This window comes from Phodopus roborovskii, unplaced genomic scaffold, assembly GCF_943737965.1.
Source record: "Phodopus roborovskii unplaced genomic scaffold, PHOROB, whole genome shotgun sequence".
NCBI lineage: Eukaryota > Metazoa > Chordata > Mammalia > Rodentia > Cricetidae > Phodopus > Phodopus roborovskii.
In genome coordinates this window covers 1,277,258-1,296,777 of record NW_026126549.1, presented here as the reverse complement: position 1 = coordinate 1,296,777, position 19,520 = coordinate 1,277,258, and the positions used below count along the sequence as shown (strand labels likewise).

The 19,520-nt window shown below is 41.8% G+C and overlaps 1 protein-coding gene across 3 annotated transcripts in view; it reads right to left on the bottom strand.

The window, feature by feature from the left end:
* Ndfip1 (Nedd4 family interacting protein 1) overlaps positions 1-14,344 on the bottom strand; it is a 38,545-nt gene extending 24,201 nt beyond the window's left edge. For all 3 annotated transcript variants that reach the window (XM_051201187.1, XM_051201186.1, XM_051201185.1), the window contains exon 1: positions 14,083-14,344. In XM_051201187.1, coding sequence (XP_051057144.1) covers positions 14,083-14,145 — 63 coding nt within the window. In that variant the 5' untranslated portion in view covers positions 14,146-14,344. The remainder of the gene's footprint in view (positions 1-14,082) is intronic.
* Positions 14,345-19,520: the final 5,176 nt, after the last annotated feature.

Here is a 19,520-nt window from a genome sequence, read left to right as displayed (position 1 = left end):
CTATAAGAAAAGCCACTTGATCTAACAATGAGCAAAAGAGGGCTGGAGAGTTTGCTCAGTGAGTGAAGTGCTTACCATGAAAGCATGAAGAAGTGAGTTCAGATTCCCAGCACTGCATGCCTGCAACCCCAGCAATGGGGGGCACAGACAGAAGGATGGCTTGGATTCGATAGCCAGTCAGTCCAGTCATGATGACAAACAAGGTCAAGCTCCAAGCTCAGTGAGACCCATCTCAAAAAAATAAAGTGGAGAGCAACTGAGAAAGGCATCCTGATGTCAACTTCAGACCTCCACACATGCCTATATGGGCAAGTGTATGCACGCACGCACGCGCGCGCACACACACACACACAAATTGAACAAGCATTTCTCCAAAGACAGCATACAAATGGCCAGTAGACAAAAAATGCTCAACACTATTAGGTCAGTCATCAGAGAAAATCATGAGATAATACTTCATACCCACTAAAAAGACAGTAACAAGTTCTGATACATGTGGGAAAACTAGAACTCTAACAAACTTCTGGTGGGAATAGAAAGTGTGGTAAGCCTAGAGTTATTACGTATGTCCCACCACGCAGTGGTGGTGCACATCTTTTTAATCCTAGCACTCCGGAGGCAGAGGCAGGTGGATCTCTGTGAGTTGGAGGCCAGCCTGATCTACAGAGCAAGTTCTAGTACAGCCAGGGCAGGGCTGTACACAGAGAAACCCTATCTTGAAAAACAAAAACAGACATGTATGTCCACAGAAAATTTGATGGTACACCATTACTTTTAAAAGCCAAAAATTCATCATACAAATGAATATAAGATATGTTGTTTATCCATACAATGAAACACTATTCAGGAAAAAAAAAAAAAGGATAAATTGCTACAACATAAATAAGCTTTGAAAAAGCATTACACTAAGAACAAAGCCACTAACAAAATACCATATGTTGTATGCTTCCATTTATATAAAATGTTCCAAAAATGCAATTTCATAGAGGAAAAAAAGATTAATGCTTGTTGGTAATTAGGATAATAGGGAGGGGATAGGAGCTGACTACTGCTAGGTCTGAATTTCTTGTAGTCTCAGGGATAGTAATAAAAATTGTTTAAAAATTAGATGGGGATAATGATTATACACCTAATGGAAATAATAACAATAATATTATTATTTATAAGAATACATTTGGGCTGGAGAGAGGGCTTGGAAGTTAAGAGCAACATCAGTTTAACTTCTTACACCCACATAACCATCCCTAACTTCAGTTCCAAGGGATCAGAACCCTCTTTTGACCTCCCAAAATACAAGACACACACGGTGAGTATACATACATAAAATAGTGTTTTCTATTTTTGAAAAGCCAAATCTATACTGTATATTTTTGCTTAAAACTTCTAGTTAACTATTCTACATCGCTATTCCTTTGTTAAGTCAGTATCTGTCCCCCTCATTGAGAAGGATCCCTTCAATAGACTCACAAATCACCACAGAACATTTGGTGAATGGGTGAAAATGACATGCACAGTGATTTATTGTAATTTTTTTAAAAAAATTGTTTCCCGGGACTGGAGAGATGGTTCAAGGGTTAAGGGCACAGACTGTTCTCCCAGAGGACTGGATTCAATGCCCAGCACCTATACTGCAGTTCACAGCCATGTGTAACTCAAGGTCCAGGAGATACAACACCCACTCCTGACCTCTAAAGACACTGAACATACACTGTGGTGCATGTGGACATTTATGTAGATAAAGCATACATACACACTATATATACATATATATTACACAAGTGCTGCATTTAGAATATCCAAGACTATTTATGTGTTTATGTAAACACATAGATCTTTTATCATAAAATGGAAACACACAAATGCACCAAACCAAAGGATGAAATGACTTAAAAATGCCTAACAGATAGAATGCTTCCTCTTAGAAAGGCCATCATATTCATAGAGCTTTTGGTTAAAGACTTGTGTGGCTGTCTCTGGCTGGTAACATAAATTCAACAGATGAACTCTTGGTTTTACAGAGGAAAATACTTGCAGTATCTATAGAAGTCCTTAGAAATTAGAGCTAATACTGCCAACTGAGATCACCAACTTGCATTTCCTTCAACTCCTGGTTCTCCAAATTAGATTGTATTGACAAGAGAGACAAGAAGGTGGACAAATACATAGTAGGCACTCATCTCCAATTCAACTAACCTAAAAAGTCAAAATCTGAGCAAAGTCACTGCTCATCTGCAAAGGCACTAAATAGCTGTAACTATGGTGCCAGCTCTCTGTCATCAACCTATTGATGTATGGAATCAGTATCTTATGTCTAAATTATTTTCCAGAGCTGATGGTTTTACCAAGATATCTTTAAGGAAATGGTACCTAGCTTCAGTAAAACCTGAAGCCAAGAGTCTCCCGGGCTAGCGGCTTACCCTCGGTGGACTAAGGTTTCATAAAGACAGGAGATTTATCAGGTCTAAAGGAAAATTCATTTCCCCAAATTGCAAAATGCAGAAGAGACAAGTGGCTACCTGTGGTGCCTACCCTGGCACACCAAAGCACCTGCTGCTCTCCAGGCTCCCTCAGTATCACAAGTACCTGTTACATATTTCAGAGTCCATGCCGGCACCCAAGCTCTTCTCACCTCCTTTCTTACCCTAAACTCCCCCAATTCATGGACTTCCCTCTTCTAGCTAATCCCTCTCCTTATAGCCCTGCTACTTCAGCCTCCTCCCCTCTGCCCCCAACCCCCTCCCCATGTGTCTGCTGTGCTCCTGCTTCTCTGTTGGCCATGTCCAGTCTACTACTTTCTCTCTCTGCTCTGGACTCCTCCAGATGCCGCTGGCTGTTCTCTCTCCTATCTACAATAAAAACCTTTCCCTTAACTATACCATGGAGTAGTCATGTCATCAGTTTATACATTAAGGAGGGACAATTGCCCAAACTCAGAGAGTTAACACCAGGTCTCAATGCGACACATTGAAATCCTGTCTCCAAAAAAAAACAACAAATCCCTATAAGGATGCCCAGAGCAATTATTCATAAAATGATAAATTACAGGGACAAGGAGACAGCTCAGTAAGTGAAATGCTTATTGAACAAGGGCGAGGTCTCCCCTCCCCCACAGGTACAAGCTAAGGCTTCCCATGAAGCTCAGTGATAGAAAGAACATTTGCCTAACACATACAAGATTCTGTGTTCAATTTCCAACACTGGAAATTTTTTTAGTTAGCTGGGTGTGTGGTGCACAGCACTCAGGAAGTGGAGGCAGTCAGGCAGATCTGTGAGTCTGAGACCAACCTAGCCTACATAGTCAACACCAGGTCAGCAATGTTGCATAGTGAACCTCTATCTCAAAAATAAAAAGCCTTTTTATTAAAATTTAATAAAGGTAGGTAGTACTCTATCACTCGCAATGTTCAATAACTTTCTTTAAAAAAAAGGTAATTGAGAAATTTCGCTACTCATAGATAAATGCTACACCCAAGGAAGGAACAATGACAAAGGTTCCTTCCAGAGGTGATCTACAGGCAGGCAGTATCCCCACCACTACCGTCCATGGGAAATGTTAAAAACAAATACACTAAAAGAAAAGAGCCTTATGAAGCATGGAGGGCCCACTGGTACCATGTAGTATTAAAGCAAATTTGTTTGAAAAACAAACTTCAAAAAATAAAATAAAGCTTGCTATGTCCTAGGATATAAAGCCACAGTGTTTGGTTTATTATCACTCTTCCTAGGGACAGATATACAAATCTCTCTCTCATACTTACATATACTTACATACATACATACACACATATAGTGTGTGTTCCTTTTCTGTATATTAAATTAGTAACACAAAGGGAGAGATGGTAGTTATATAGCTAATGATTTTAAAAAGTAATGGCAAAAAAAAAAAAACAAGAGAGAAACAGGAAAAAATACATCTCTAAGCCTTTTCTCTTTAAAAATAAGCACTGAATGGTAGGATGACTCTGAGGGTAAGAACCTTAGAGTCTAAATTCAGTTCCAGGAGCCCACACACTAGGAGGACACAAAGGACAGAACAGAGTCCTGTAAGCTGTCTTCTGACCTCCAGTGTGTAACCATCGTGTGAGCACACACATGTACACATACTCTCTAAATACATGTTTTTTTAAAAGAACCCTTGAATGAATGTTCATTATTCAATCTTTAATAAGTACTATAGCCTGCTAGATAAAAATAAGTATTTAATAGATGCTTGTGGTAAACATGAAGAAAAAATTGGTATTTTTATCACGTTGTAACTCCTAAAATGTTTTTCCTGCTAAAACAACCAATTGGCATATTTACTAAATACTTATTCTCCATTGTCAATATAGCACAATTAGATGTACAGGCTGAAAGTCAACAGCCACGCTGTGATGCACATTACTAAATTATCATGTGCTGGGTGAGAAGCTGGCTCTGGAGATGAGGATGCTTTCCTCTCCCTCAGATTCAAGCATGTTTATCTCAAAATATCCTTCAGGGTCCCTTGTCTAGGGATGGGCTGACCCTCCTCCCTGATAACTGTAACAGGGAGGAAAGGGAACAGCAAAATAGCTTAAGAGTAGACATGTTGTGTCCTTGAGAACAACTAGAAGGTGAACCACTTTCAGAGATTACCATTGTTTATCCCCAAATATGAAAACACCATGGGAACCCATCCATGGAGCAAAAGCTCAATCAGGAACTTCAGCTGACTGCCTCAACTTCCCCAGTAGGTTTCTGCTGGGTATGGTAAGTGCCAGATTTGATGATGTTGTCTACTTATCTGCTATTTGTTCTTTCACTTGGGAGTCTCACTGGAGGGGACACTGCCTCTGCCTTGGTATCTCTCAATCTGGACTTCAGCTGGCTGACTCAACTGGTTTTCCCAGTTGATTTCTAGTCAGTGTTTCTAGCTTTCAACTTGGTGGTATTTTTCTATATGTATCACTTGCTATTTGCTATTTATTCTTTTACTTTTGCTTGCAGTATACTTAACTCACTCATTAGAAAAGAAAAGAAAAAAGGTATGGTACACACACCTTTAATCTAAGGTGAGTTCCATGATGGCCTGGTCTATAGAGTGAGTTCTAGGCCAACCAGTGCTACATACATAGTGAAAACCTAATCCAAAAAAAAAAAAAAAAAAAAAAAAAAAAAAACCAATCAGGGCTGGAGACATGGCTTGGTGAAGGTTGGCTGCTCTTCCAGAGGACCTGGGTTCAATTCCCAAGGACATACATGGCAGCTCACAACTATCACTCCAGTTCAAAGAGATATAACACCCTCACACAGACAAGTATGGAGGCAAAATACCACTACACATAAAATAAAAATAAATAAATCATAAAAAACAAACAAACCAAAATGGAGAAAAACCTACAAAGTCAAACAACAAGTCAGAAAGTAACATCAAAACTTTGACAGCTACCAGTGAGATTAACTGGTTCAGCAGACAGGGAAAGGCTCAATCTAAACCAGAACACAAAACAATCTACCTGTTTTACAAGCCCCCAAAGCTCAGAAATTGGTGACAGCAAGTAAGGGTAAGCTGAGTTGAAAGCATTAAAAAAAAAAAAAAAATAGAAAGGAAGGTTGCAGGAATAGTTAAACCCAAGCTCCCAGTTCTCCTTTGGAAAGTTCATCTTGTATACATGAGGCCACAGGTTCTATCCTCAGTACAAAAAAATGCTATTCTTGGGAGAGCGCAAGACATGGGTTTTTGTTTGTTGTTTTTTATTTGTTTTGGTTTTTTCAAGAAAGGATTTCTTTGTGCAGCCCTGGCTATCCTTGAACTCACTATGTACACCAGGCTGGTCTTGAACTTGGAGGTTCAACTTCAAATCCACCTGTCTCTGCCTCTGAATGCCCAGATATCAGTTTAAGGAAATGGATGATGTCTAGAAAAAAACTGGTTGAAAGATTTGTATGCTAAATGCTGAGCTCCCCAACCTCCTCCACTAATCATTTCTGAGGACGCTAAGAACAGGCTAACTCCGGGAAAACCAGCCAAACTAAAAGTTGTATTTGATGCAGAACTGAATTCAATCAGCATTTCTAACGTTCACATTAACAAACACTGTTGTGTATTGAAACAAAAACCTGGGTTCCCCAGCCAGGGCAACTCGAGTAGCCCTGACTTGGAAAATAACAATAAAAAAGTAGGAAATCACCTCTCTTAAGAGGGTAGGGACAAAGGTGCCATTTAAGTTAACTCAAGAACCTAGTAGTTGCTGGGGTTTGGTGTGGAGGGGGGCAGAGGCAGGCGGATCTCTGAGTTCAAGGCCAGCCTGGTCTACAGAGCAAGTTCCAGGACAACTCTGGAGTTAAAGCCACATACATACTACCAGCCTGCACTTTATGTGGGTGCTGGCAATTAGAATTCAGGTCCTCATGACTGCAGGCACTGTACTGAGCCATACTTCCAAACTACTGGTAGAATAAGAAATCAACAGGTAGTCTGGTGCATACCTTTAATCCCAGCATTCCAAAGGCAGGTGGATCTTTACCAATTAGCAGCTAGCCTGGTCTTTATACTAGGTTCCCAGTAAGCCAGGACTAGAGAGAGAGGAGACCCTGTCTCAACAAACAAAAAAGAAATTATGTACTCAGAAACTGAGTGAGAGTCTAATTTACAGGCAGGGTATACTAGGTGATATCACACTTGTTTTAACACTACACTTGAAACTAATAATAGAAACTGTCATTCTATTTGCCAGCTACCAAAAGCAACTGTAACTGAAATGTTTGCAAAGCACAATAAATCTGATATACATTTACCACTTGTCTAGTTTACTGGCAACAATTACTTGAGGGGGGGAATTTTTTTAAGCTTATTTTCAGCATTAATCTAAAATTAAAGCAAATTTCTTCATCTACATAGGTATTGGCTTCTACAAGAATATAGTTCTTGATAGACAGTGGTTGCACACACATTTAGTCCCAGCACTTAGGGAGGCAGAGGCATATGGATCTCTGTGAGTTCAAGGCCAGCCTGGTCTACAGAGGAGTTCCGTGTGAGGTCCAAACTATACAGAGAAACCCTGTCTCAAAAAAAAACAAACAACTACTACTAAAAGAATATGGTTCTTACCAAGCAACTATACTTATCCAAAGAAAACATCAAAATAAAGAAATTTAAGGATTTAAAGTCTTAGTAATCCCAGCACTGTGAAGGCTGAAGTACAAGGGTCCCAAGTTCATAGCCAGTCTGTGTTACACAGTGAAAGCCAATCTAAACCAACATAGCAACAAAGTCATTCTCATGGTAAGATTTTTTTTATAACTTAATATAGTACAGTGTATTTTAACTGATTTTTGAAATAAACATGTATGTACAGGACCAGCCATGACCAGTCCTTAGAACAGGATTCCCTAGGGAAGCTCAACTGAGTCTTGGTTTCTGTCCAAACCAGGAAGTTTTGTTCTGTTTACAGAGCACAGAGTGATGAAGCCAATAAATCTCCCCTAACAAGTGATGACCAGTAGACACAGCCAGAAAGCAAGAATGGATCAAGAATTTACCAGTGCCACAAAAATGACACAGAGAACAAAGCTAGCCAAGAGTGAGCCAATTCAAAAACAAAAGACAGTCACAGTTCTGTGGTTCCTGACATTTACAAATCCTATTTCCATATTTCTAACGGATTCAAAGAGAGCTCTCAAGGCTTGCAAGAAGACTCATTATGTAAAAGTCACTAGTCACCAAGTCTGACTCCAGGAACTACACAGGAGAAAACCTAATCCTGAAAGTTTTCCTCTGACCTCTACCTACACCCACAAATAAAAAAATAAATGTAATAAAAGGTTTTTTTAAGCTCTCATGATACTGACCTCATGTGACAATATCCACTTGAAGTATCATTCTTTTCTCCTATAAAAATATTTGTAAATGAAATTATAGGATTTACAGTAGGCATAGTGGTATATGTCTGTAACCTTAGCACTTTGGAGACTAAGGCGGGAAGACTTTATAAATTCAAGGCTAGCCTGAGCTACGGTATATGATTCTGTTGTCTCCAAACATGATCATCATCATCATAACAATGAGAAATTATATGATTGATCCAGAGTGAAAATTCTGGACCCAGTAATATAAATAAAATTGGCTACTGATAGGTATTTACTGAGTGCAGGTGATAGCTTCCAAAAGGTTTATCATACTATACTACTTTTTAATGTATTTGAAATACTAATAAAGTTAAACCAGGCATACTGTTACAGTTCAATCCCAGCACTTGGGAGGCAGAGACAGGCAAGTCTGTCTGTGAGTCCAAGGCCAGTCTTGTCTACATAGCAAGTTCCAGGACAGCCAGGACTACATACTGAGACCTTGTCTCAAAAAAAAAAAAAAAAAAAAAAAAAAAAGTTGAAAATTCAAATATCATTAAAAAATAACTTCAGGGGGTTGGGGAGATGGCTCAGAGGTTAAGAGCACTGGCTGCTCTTCCAGAGGTTCAGAGTTCAATTCCCAGCAACCACATGGTGGTTTACAACCATCTGTAATGAGATTTGGTGCCATCTTCTGATATTCAGGCATACATGCAGGCAGAACACTGTACATAACAAATAAATCTCTGGGGGATAAAAAAAATAAAGGACTTCAGGGGGTCATAGAGATGACTCAGTGGTTAAGAGCACTGGCTGCTCTTCCAGAGGACCCAGGCTAAATTCCCAGCACCCACATGGCAGCTCACATAACTATAACTCCAGTTCCAGAGAATTTTATACCCTCAGACAGACATAGAATAATGCAGGCAAAACACCAAATGCACATAAAATGAATTTAAAATGATAGTATTTATAGGCCAGGTGTTGTGGTATATACCTTTAGTCCCAATTTATAGGTAGCAAAGGTAATCAGAGCTCTAAGTACCTACAAAGAGAGTTCTAGGCTAGCCTGTCTGAAATAACAATTAAAACAGCATCTCTCCAAAGACAGTACACAAACAGCCAACACAATGAAAAAGAATAAGTACATAACTAATCATTTAGGAAACAAATCAATACTGTAAGGAGATGCCTTATAACTAACAAGCTGATGCCTGCTATCAAGAAATTAGAATAGGACTGGTGCAGAACTCAAGTGGGTAGTAATTGCCAGCCATGAACAAAACCTGGCTTGCATCCCTGACACTGCAAAAAAAAAAAAAAACAAAACAAAGCAAAAACAATAAAAACTACACACACATACACAAAGCCAACAACAGAAAACCAAAAACTGCTGTTGAGAATATGGGAAAACTGGACTCTTTGTACAATGTGGGCAACAATTCAAGATGGTGTGGCTGCTATTGGTTACAGAATAGTAGTTCTAAGAAAACTTAAAATAGAGTTGCCAAACCATCCAGGAATTCCACTTCTGGGTATATTCTCATAAAACTCAAAGAATTGAGAGATGTGTACATCCATGTCCTCAGTGCATTATGCATGAAGACCAAATGTCCATCCATCAGCAAATGAATTTATTTTAAAAAATGTAGCTAGCACAGGCAGGCCTGGTGCCATGAGCCTGTAATCCCAGTTCTTGGGAGCTGGAAGCAGGAGGATAAGGCGTTCAAAGTGAGCCTCGGTGTGTGGGTGTGTGTATGTGTGTGTGTGTGCGTGCGTGCGTGCGTGTTGTATATGGTGAGGTCAGGCCTTGATACAAGAGCCCTCCATCTCAAAACAAACAAAAAAGAAAGTATAAAGAAACATAAAACATTGTTCAGCCTTAGAATGAAATTCTGACACCTATTATGTGGATAAATCTTGGCAACATGCCACATGAAAAAAAGACAGCTGCAAAAGGATAAATAATTGATTGCACTTGCACTAGCACCTAGTTGACACAGGCTGGAATAAGCAAGGTGGAGCATTGCTTCAAGTGTACCAGACACGACTACTTTCATACATACGTGAATGTACTTAATTGCTGGAAGGTTTTGTACTTAACACACTTAGGGTAGGAGGTGCTCAATGACAGCTCACGGTCACCGTGTATTAAAGCTCCAGGTTCAATCCCCAGCACCTAAAGAGGCAAGGGGATGAAAAACTAATGGGCTGTGTTTTATTGTTTATTTTACACAACCCTAAAACATTTCAAAGAAACAAGTTATCTATCTCCATGCACAATCTACCCATGTTTGTTTCAAGTAGGATCTCACTATGTAATCCAGCAGGCCTAGAGTTCACAATCCTCCTGCCTCATAAGAGTGCACCAATTACTGTGTCCCTCTTCAAGGACTTTTATTAAGTTCTCTTTGGCCACAAATACAACAAATAATCTTTTAAAATGACAAGACTCAAAGAAGATAACCTAAGATGTAACTAACTGTAACTTCTAAAACTTTGTAACAAATGTGCGAAAACAAAAACAAAAAACCTGGGTACTACCTAGACCTTCTTCCAAGATCCCAACTTCACCACATATATAATTCCATCTGTTAGAGAGGTGACACTCTTTCCCGAATCCATTCCCAAATCTATCAAAATGCCCCTTCAGAATACTCAAGGAACTTAACCCAAAAAGCTATCATGCCCATACCTGGCTAATGACAGTCATCTGAGAGCTATACAAAGTGATGACTACAAAAAGGCAACTTCCTCGGCAGGCAATGAGTTATGTCAAAAAGAGCACAGTGCGTGCGTGCGTGCGTGCGTTTAAGTATATTGCAGCACTGTCCATTTACATAGGATCCAAATCCAAAATTTTTTGGTTTTTTGTTTTGAAACAGGGTTTCTCTGTGTAACTGCACTGGCTGTCCTGGAACTCACTTTGTAGACCAGGCTTGTAGTGAGATATCCATCCCGCCAGCACCTGTTGTACTGACCAGGCCCATTGGGGGTGTGGGGACAGGTACAGATGTGACAGTGGAGGCTAGGTCTGGGTTCCAGACCTCAGCTCACTCTCTTCCTGGTCATGTTGCAGAGAGCATCAGGGTGGAGTGGGAACTGCTGCAGTCATCTCTTTCATGTGTAAGTAATTCTCCCCTAATAAACCCTACTCAACCTATACTGAGTCCCAGTTAATTGTATTGCTCACTCGTTACAGGCTGGCCTTGAACTCAAGAGATCCACCTGCCTCTACCTCCTAAGCACTGGAATCAAGACATATACCACCACACCACCATTGCCTGGCTCAAACCCAAATATCTTAAGATATCTGGCATGAGGTAGCAAAATTCATGGTATAGATGCAAAGATCTATTGCAATAAGGAAAATGGATGACCAGCAATTAATGTCCTCTTTGAGCTAGCCACAGTTGGGATTAAGCCCACCTACACCTTTCTGAAACACTGTTCCATATATTTGGATACAGTCTCAGTTTTAAAACTGAAAAAATGAGGGGGAGGGGTCATACTAAGGGCATATATTTGGATACAGTCTCAGTTTTAAAACTGAAAAAAATGAGGGGGAGGGGTCATACTACAGGAAAACTGAGCCCAGCCTGTCTATAAATTGTCACCATAAATTTGAGTTGTGCACAAATGTGTATACATTAATAAAAACTTATAAATGCAAAGGAAGCCAGCAGTGTTAGCATTTCTGAATGAATCACTTAGCTGGAGGACCACCTCAGTTAGATTAACCAGATCAAAAGAAGTCAGAACAGCCTTTTGTGACATCCTAAAGAGTAGTATGTTTCTGTTAAGTGGCCTGGACAATTCACCAGCATTCTATAATGCAAAAGCCTTTTAAATATTTATAGTCTCTGATCACACACTACAAAGGAACAGTTACAGATGTGTGGAAAGCAAACTTCAATGAATGAAAAAATTATAAATATTCTTAGATACTACTTGTAGGTAATTAAGTTATGTTCAGCCATGCAATTACATGCCATATAGGCATTAAAAATGTCTGATAGAGGGGCTAGAAATATAGTACAGTGGCAAAGGGTTTACCTAGAAAGCTTAAGGCCCTGGGTTGTAGGCCCTATTCTCAGCACTGATTTAAAAAAAAAAAAAAGAGATATAAAAATCCAATTTTATTAATAAGTGTGTACCTTTGTACATATATGTAAGATCACACACATGAAAGTGAATGCACATGCCTGAGACTATGGACACATCCATGTGTGATTAGAAGCCCATGGAACTGCATAGATGTATAAAGATGTGCCATATAGACACATGAATACATAATATCCATGTACACATATGTATCTGCTAATGGACAGTCTGTCTTAGCACCATAAGCCTTTTATGTAGGTAAGTATATGAATTCTCTTGTAACCACAATTTAGCAGCTTTGTGAATTTGAGCAAGTCACTTAGAGACTTGACTTGTATAAAATGTCATCAAACTGGGAGGTCTTGGCACACAATCCCAGCACTTGGGAGGCAGAGACAGGTAGATCTCTGTGCTCTGTGAGTTACAGACCAGCCTGGTCTACAAGAGATAGTTCCAGGGCAGGCTCCAAGTTACACAGAGAAACCCTGTCTCAAAACACTTAAAAAGGAAACTTTTTTTTTTCATCTATAAAGGAACAAACCTTGACTCACAAAGGTGGTGTTGAGGCAGGGTCTTCCTATACCTCAGGCTGCTTGCAACTAGTTTGGCAATTCAGACTGGCTTTAAAACTTTTGATTTTCCTGACTCCCAACTGCTAGGATTGTAGACATGAACCATCACACCCAGGAAAATAATTACTTTTAGAGTAATGATATAAAGATGGCCAATCTCTAACATATCTCAATTAGGCATAATCAAAAAGCCACTAAACACGTAAGCCAACAAAAGCATAATTTTTATACTCTGACAAATTTTCTGTATTCTAGCAGTAAACCAGCATTACCCTGTAGCTCAGTAAGATGGCAGTACAAAGACAATCCACAGCTCTTCTGCTTGTTTGCCTCTCCAAATCGGGATGAAAAGATTGACATTATAAGGTTCAGGGAATCCGTAAACAGGTTGATGAAAGGCTGTGACTCGAATTTATTAAAGCAGGGAAGCACTCGGAGTCTCATCAGGGTCATAGGATAAAGTCTATGAAGATATAAAGACTAGACTGCACCGCCACAATTTGGGGTGCTTACAAGACCATGAGGCTAAATCCTTAACTAGTCGTTTCAGAAGTCCGAGCACGGGAGGCAGCGGGGACGGGGGCGGGAAGGAGGGCGGATTACAACACACCGCTGAAGACAGCAAAACAAACCAGTAACCGACGCGCCAGGGTTAATCTACAACACGCTTTAATCGTACTGGTTTTATTTCTACAACGTAGTAAACGTAGATCAGTTAAATCACGCCATTTTATGACGAAAAAGCAGGATTGACATTTTTGTATGCAAGTTGGACTGAAAATATTTAGAATTTGACAAAACAGAAAGAAGCAGTTGCCCGCGATTCAGTCAACAACTCTCTGGCCTAACTCCCACAATTACGAGATGTTTTAGATTAATCTACCCCCCCCCCCGGCCTCTAAATTCCCGAGAAAACCCAGACCCGGAGGGGAAAAAAATCTCTTTTCCCCGGGGCCTCAATTTACAGAATCATACAGCAAATAATAATCCAATCATCTGGATATGTTTCCTCCCTAGATATGCTATTAAATCTCTTAAAACGTCATTTCCAAGCGTGCAAAATACACCCGGGTACACGCCCTGCAGCCTCACTGTAGCTCTACATTTTGGGGCCTCTTCCAAATCGATTGAAAGCTGCGGGCTCTCTCGCTTCATTTTTTGACTCGAGTCTTAAAAAGGGAACGAGGAGGATGGGTTTGGACAGAAACGAGGCTCTGAAGCCCTGAGTAATCGCACCTCGCTGCGGACAGCCGGCGGCGGCAGCACGGGCGATAATGATCTTTTCTTCGGAACCCATTTCCTTTACCTTTTTGGCTTAAATTTTTTTTTCTCTCCCCCCCGATTTTCCAGTGACATCAAACCAACGCTGATAGAAGGAAGAACGGATGCCTCCAGGTCGGAGCCCCCAGAGCGCCACGAGTTCGGCCTCTGGGCCCCGCCCGACCTGGGAAGTAGGGTTAACGAGGTCCCCGCCCGCCTGGCCCGAGCCGGGACAGGCCCAGGCCCGGAGGTCCGGCTCAGGCCCGGCGCGGCCTGCAAAGCCCTGGCATCGAGTGGCCAGCGGAGGGCAGGGCAGGGCGGGCCCGGGGCTGCTCACCTGCTGGTACCCAGTGCCGCAGGCCGGCTCCACAGCCGCCAGAGCCGCCAACGCCAACGCCATGGCGGAGCGGGCCTCAGGGAAGGACGGCGAACGGGCGAGCTGAAGGGACGCGGGCTCCGCGGCCGAGGGTCGTCGGGAGGCCAGGGTACGTGCCGCGGCGTGCGGACGATCGCTGCTAGCGCTGGAACGCTCTCCTCGGGCACTGAGCGCCGCCGCCGTGGATCCGCCGCGGCCCCTGGGGAGGAGGCGGGGATGACGACGACGACGCTGCGCCGCCGCCCCGCCCCCTCTGCGGCCCGCCCCGCCCCGCCGCCTGGCCGCGCCCCTGGCCCCCGCCCCGACCTCTCCGCCCAGCCGGGTTGAGGGTCCTATCCTTCCCTTTCCGAACTGCCATCCTCAGACGTCAGACGTCAGCCAGCCATACAGCAGGGGCCTCATCCTGCCGGTCTAGACCCTTAGGATGTATGTACATTCGAGGATATAAGTGAATTCATCTTTAAATACCTCAAATAAAGTTTTATTGTAACACAGCCTCTTGTTTGGCCTGAACCCATTATAGAAAAAAAAAAAAATTCTGACCCAAAATCTTAGGCTGAGTTGTTTATAATAGAGCCTAATGAACGTGGCAGATTAGCAGATCTTCGGTTGATGCAAAAACCGTATTATCTGAAACAAAAATTCTTTGAGGAAGTGGTATGAAAGTCAAAAACATGAAGGATTTTATCCCGATAGCAGCAGGAACATTTGTGTGCTGAGGCCATGAAGAGAGCTAGCCTCACAGAAATGAAAGGCTCTCAGCACTTGGGTGGGGGAGTTACTATGAGCGTGGTTCACAGATGAGGAGACTGTATGAGGATTCACTGTTCACCCACTGACCCTGAGCTGATAAGGGAAAAGCTGGAAACCAAGCTCTTTAAGCCAGCTTTCTTCACCATTATCACAGTTTAAATTATAAGCTTTGTGGAGACAAGAGTGTCTCTCAGGTGTGAGAGCCTAAGTTATGTTTTAAGTCTTAATTACTGTGCCTAAGAGATGCATGAAATAAAAATGCCTCTGATCTGCAAGCCCCTTGCCCAAGGACAGATAGTTCCTGAAATGCTGGAGGCTGTTGTCTGTGGGAGATAACAAGTCATACCTTTTTCAGTCCCCTAAACAGGTTTGTCTGACCCATCTGCACCGGATGTGCTTGACCACACGTGGGTGCAAGGTTCATAGGCAGGAAATACATCAGGATGTATGCTTGCTCTTTAACGGACCTGATGGGAAACACTAAGCCCCTGCAAACTATGACTGGGGGCCATTTTCTGGGAAACCAGAGGAGGACCTGGCCACCTGGCCAGTGTTTAATTAAAGCTTGCTTCAAATTTGGCTTTGCACTGTGATGGTGGTCTTACTCTCAACCAGTGGAATTAACACAGACCTTCCATTTCCTACAATGAATGAATAGTACGGCTATATAACAGGCAGTTCAGGAGCTATTTCTTCTTTATCACATCCAGCCACCTAGAATCACCTTAACACTGAAGGGAGATAGGGGAGAGTCCTTCACTCATTAAAGCATGTTGCAATTACTGTTGGCTTTTTTAAAATTGTCTTTCCAAGTTAGTACTCTGCAGTTGGTTATAATAGTGGGGCTGCCTTAGCCTCTGATTTTGAAGTTTAGATCTTTATGTGTTAGTTATATTTAAAAAAAAACAGCTGTTTTGAACTATGCTAAGATTTCCATGTATAGGAGTGCATGATAATCAAAAATTCATGGGGCATTGGCAACTCACTCCTTTAATTCCAGCACTTGAGAGGCAGAGGCAGGCAGATGTCTGAGTTCAAGGTCTGCCTGGCCTACAGAGAAAATTACAGGACAGCCATACAAACAAACAAACAAAAACTTATCTCAAAAAAAATTCTCAGAGGGAGATGGTGGTGCACACCTGTGATCCCAGCACTCAGGAGGCAGAGGTAGGTGGATCTCTGTGAGTTTGAGACCAGCTTGATCTACAGAGCAAGTTCCAGGACAGCCTCCAAAGCTACAGAGAAATCCTGTCTTGTCATAATAATAATGATGTCTCAGGACAGCCAGAACTGTTACACAGAGAACCCCGTCTCAGGGGGAAAGAAAGAACGAAAGAAAGAGAAAGAGAGAAGGAGGGAGGGAGGAAGAGAGAGAGAAAGGGAGGAAGGGAGGGAAAGAGGGAGGGAGGGAGAAAGGAAGGAAGATCTATAGAAAGGGAGAGATAGCTCAGCCATTAAGAGCACTGGCTGCTCTTTCAAGGGACCCAGGTTCAATCCCCAGTACCCACACGATAGAAATATCTTTAACTTTAGTTCCAGGAGATCTGACTCCTCTTTTAGCCTCTAAGGGCACTGCAGGCACATGATCCATAGACATACATGCAGTGAAAATAGACATACACACAAAATAGTTTTTAAATTAAATTTGAGGGCTGGAGAGATGGCTCGGAGGTTAAGAGCTCTGACTGCTCTTCCAGAGGACCTGGGATTCAATTGGCAGCAACACATGGCAGCTCACACCACTGTGTGTAACTCCAAGTTCTGACAGCCTCACACAGACATACATGCAGTCGAAAGTACCAATGCATATAAAATAAAAATAAATACATTAAAGTTGAATAATGTCTAGATACATATTTTTCACTCTGAGTCTTTCTACATCCAAGCCCCTATACAGCTCCTTATTAGCACTGGACGATTAATTATTTCACAATCTGAGAGGACATACTTAGCAGCATGTTAAGCTGAGAGGTCTGCTAGGCTGCTTACTCCCTTTCTCTTTTACTTTTCCTTTACTCTTCAGGGCTGGGAAATGAAGCCAGTTCCTTGAGTATGGAGGGAGGGCAAGCACTTACTACCTCTGAGCAGCATGTCAAATCCAGGAAGACAAACTTTAAATGTTAGTTGCCACAGTGAACCAGACAAACACAATGTCCTTCCATGTGGTCTTATATAAGGAATGGGGAAAGTCTGACTTGAAACTTAAAAGCACATATCATCAGTGGGAAATAGAAACCAGGCCACTTTGTCTAAATTTGTAAGTAAGAAGGGATAAAAAAGCATATGTCTATCCTGTCACATATGGCTATTGCAGCGACTGCCACCATCTCAAAGGCTTTTTCTGGAGGAGTTGCTGTTCTTCATCTCTTCTTTCTCCCTTAATATCTATGTACTGCTTGCATGTAAACATAGATAATAGCATACTATAAATAATGGCCTTTCTCACAGGACTCACTCTTAAAAGCCAAAGAAAAGTGATCTCTCCCTTCTAACGGCGGCCCCTCTCAACTCTCTCTCTCTCTCTCTCTCTTTTTTTTTTGTACCCTCAACCATAGTGTTTTGAGTAACAAATATTTTTGGTCTCTCGCTGTAGAGACCAGCTTTGTAGACCAGGCTAGCCTCGAACTCACAGAGATTCACCTGACTCTGCCTTCTGAGTGCTGGGATTAAAGGTGTATAGCACCACTGCCTGGCTATCCCTAAGTTTTTAATACACAAGTCAAGATTATTTATCTTCATTCAGTGAGTGTCTGAACTGAAAATTGAGAAACTTTTTTCTCTCTCCCTGACTTTCCAATGACATCAAAACAAACCTGAGAGGAAGAACGGATGCCTCTAGGTCAGAGGTCCCAGGGCACCCCAGGTCACTGCTGTATGGGGTCTCCAATTGACAACAAACGGCAGGAGAAAGAGGAGAAAGGTGGAGGCTGTGTTGCTTGCCTGGTGAATCCGTGCCTGGTACATGCCAATCAAACAGGGAGGGTAATCCAAGGTGGAGAAAATTGTACTGGGCTTTATCTCCAGATGTTGTCAAAACAACTTCCCTAAGAAAGTTATTAATTTCAGATTGCTGAACTTAGAAACTTATTTCCCCAGAGAGCCACAGTCATACATTCCATGAGCAATACTCTTTATGTGACTTGCTGATGCATCCATCCTAGGACAGAAAGGAGACATTATGGAGAAATGGGAGCATAGCTCATGCCAACATTGCTCTCCACCTCAACTTTAGGTAAACATGTCTGGAGTAGATGTGATCTTCTGTCTTCCACATACACAGGATGCTTGGCCTAGGCAGCACTGAGCTCCCTAAGTAGTCAGGTGTCCGTTCAATTTATTCAAAGTCTTGTTAGTCTAGCATCTCATTTGAGGCCTTAGCTGCTATGGCTAATCTTACAGGGCTCCCCCTGAGCCATGCAGTTTCATTTCTCCTGGCTGAATAAAGAAGTTAGCCTTTGGTGACTGATGCTGTTATAGAAGGCCTGGGTCTTAGAAGCTAGCAAATACCATCTCTCTAATCCTCATAACAAATATACTCAGCAGATGATGAGATTCAAGAAATTCATGGCACTTATTCAACTCCAGATGGATAGGGCCAAAAGGAAGATTCAGGTCTATGACATGAGCACTGCTCAGTGCATACAAAGAAACACAGGACATTGAAGGGCCAACCTTTATAGTGAAATAGAGTAGATAGTAAGCATGCTTGTTTGTTTGTTTGTTTTGTTATTTGATGAAGGGTTTCTCTGTGTATCCCTTGCTGTCTTGGAACTCATTTTGTAGACCAGGCTCTCCTCAAACTCACAGAGATCTACCTGCCTCTGCCTCCTGAGTACTGGGATTAAATCGTGTACCACCACACCCAGCTTAGTAAGCACACACTTAAGATTATTAATGCAAACATTCCAAGTTGGAGTTAAGGCTACAGTTCGGTAATAGAGTGCTTGTATAACATGATCAAGGGTTTACTATTCAACAATACACACAAGCGGTACTATTTAATTGCAGTCCTGTTGCACTGAGGAGTAGTGAAGGAAATTATATGATCAGGTGGGATAATTAAGTAAGGATTGGAGAGAAAGTGTTTTAAATAAGAAATGGGTTTGTTGTGATGGTAAAGGGGAGAACATACCAAGTCATGAGTGTGCTTGCTCAGCTTAACACAGAGCTTAGCAAACCCTTTATGTAAAGGGACAAGTAGTAAGTACTTCTGGCTCTGTGGACCATAAACTGGCTGTCACAAATATTCTGTCACCACTGGATCACAAGCACAGCCAAGGGCGTTACCAAACAAACTGGCATGGCTGTTGCTATGGTTTGAATGTTGCCCAAAAGTCAATCCCAGGGCAACTGTACTGGTACTGGCACAGTGGCACAGGCCTGTAACTCCAGAATTTGAAGAACTGAAGCAAAAGATTAGCACTCCAAAGCCTGTGTAAGCTACACAAACAGAGCCTGTCTCCAAAGCCAAACAAAAGGTTGTAATTGTTACAAATACACTGTAGGTTTGAACAGAGTGTCAACTAGAAGCCTGGTCGGTTATTACTTGGTAATGACCCTGAGATGAATGAAATGAGAAATAACACCAAGACCAATGGAAAAATTTCTTTCAGGGATCACTTGTATTCAACCACAAATACAAATAC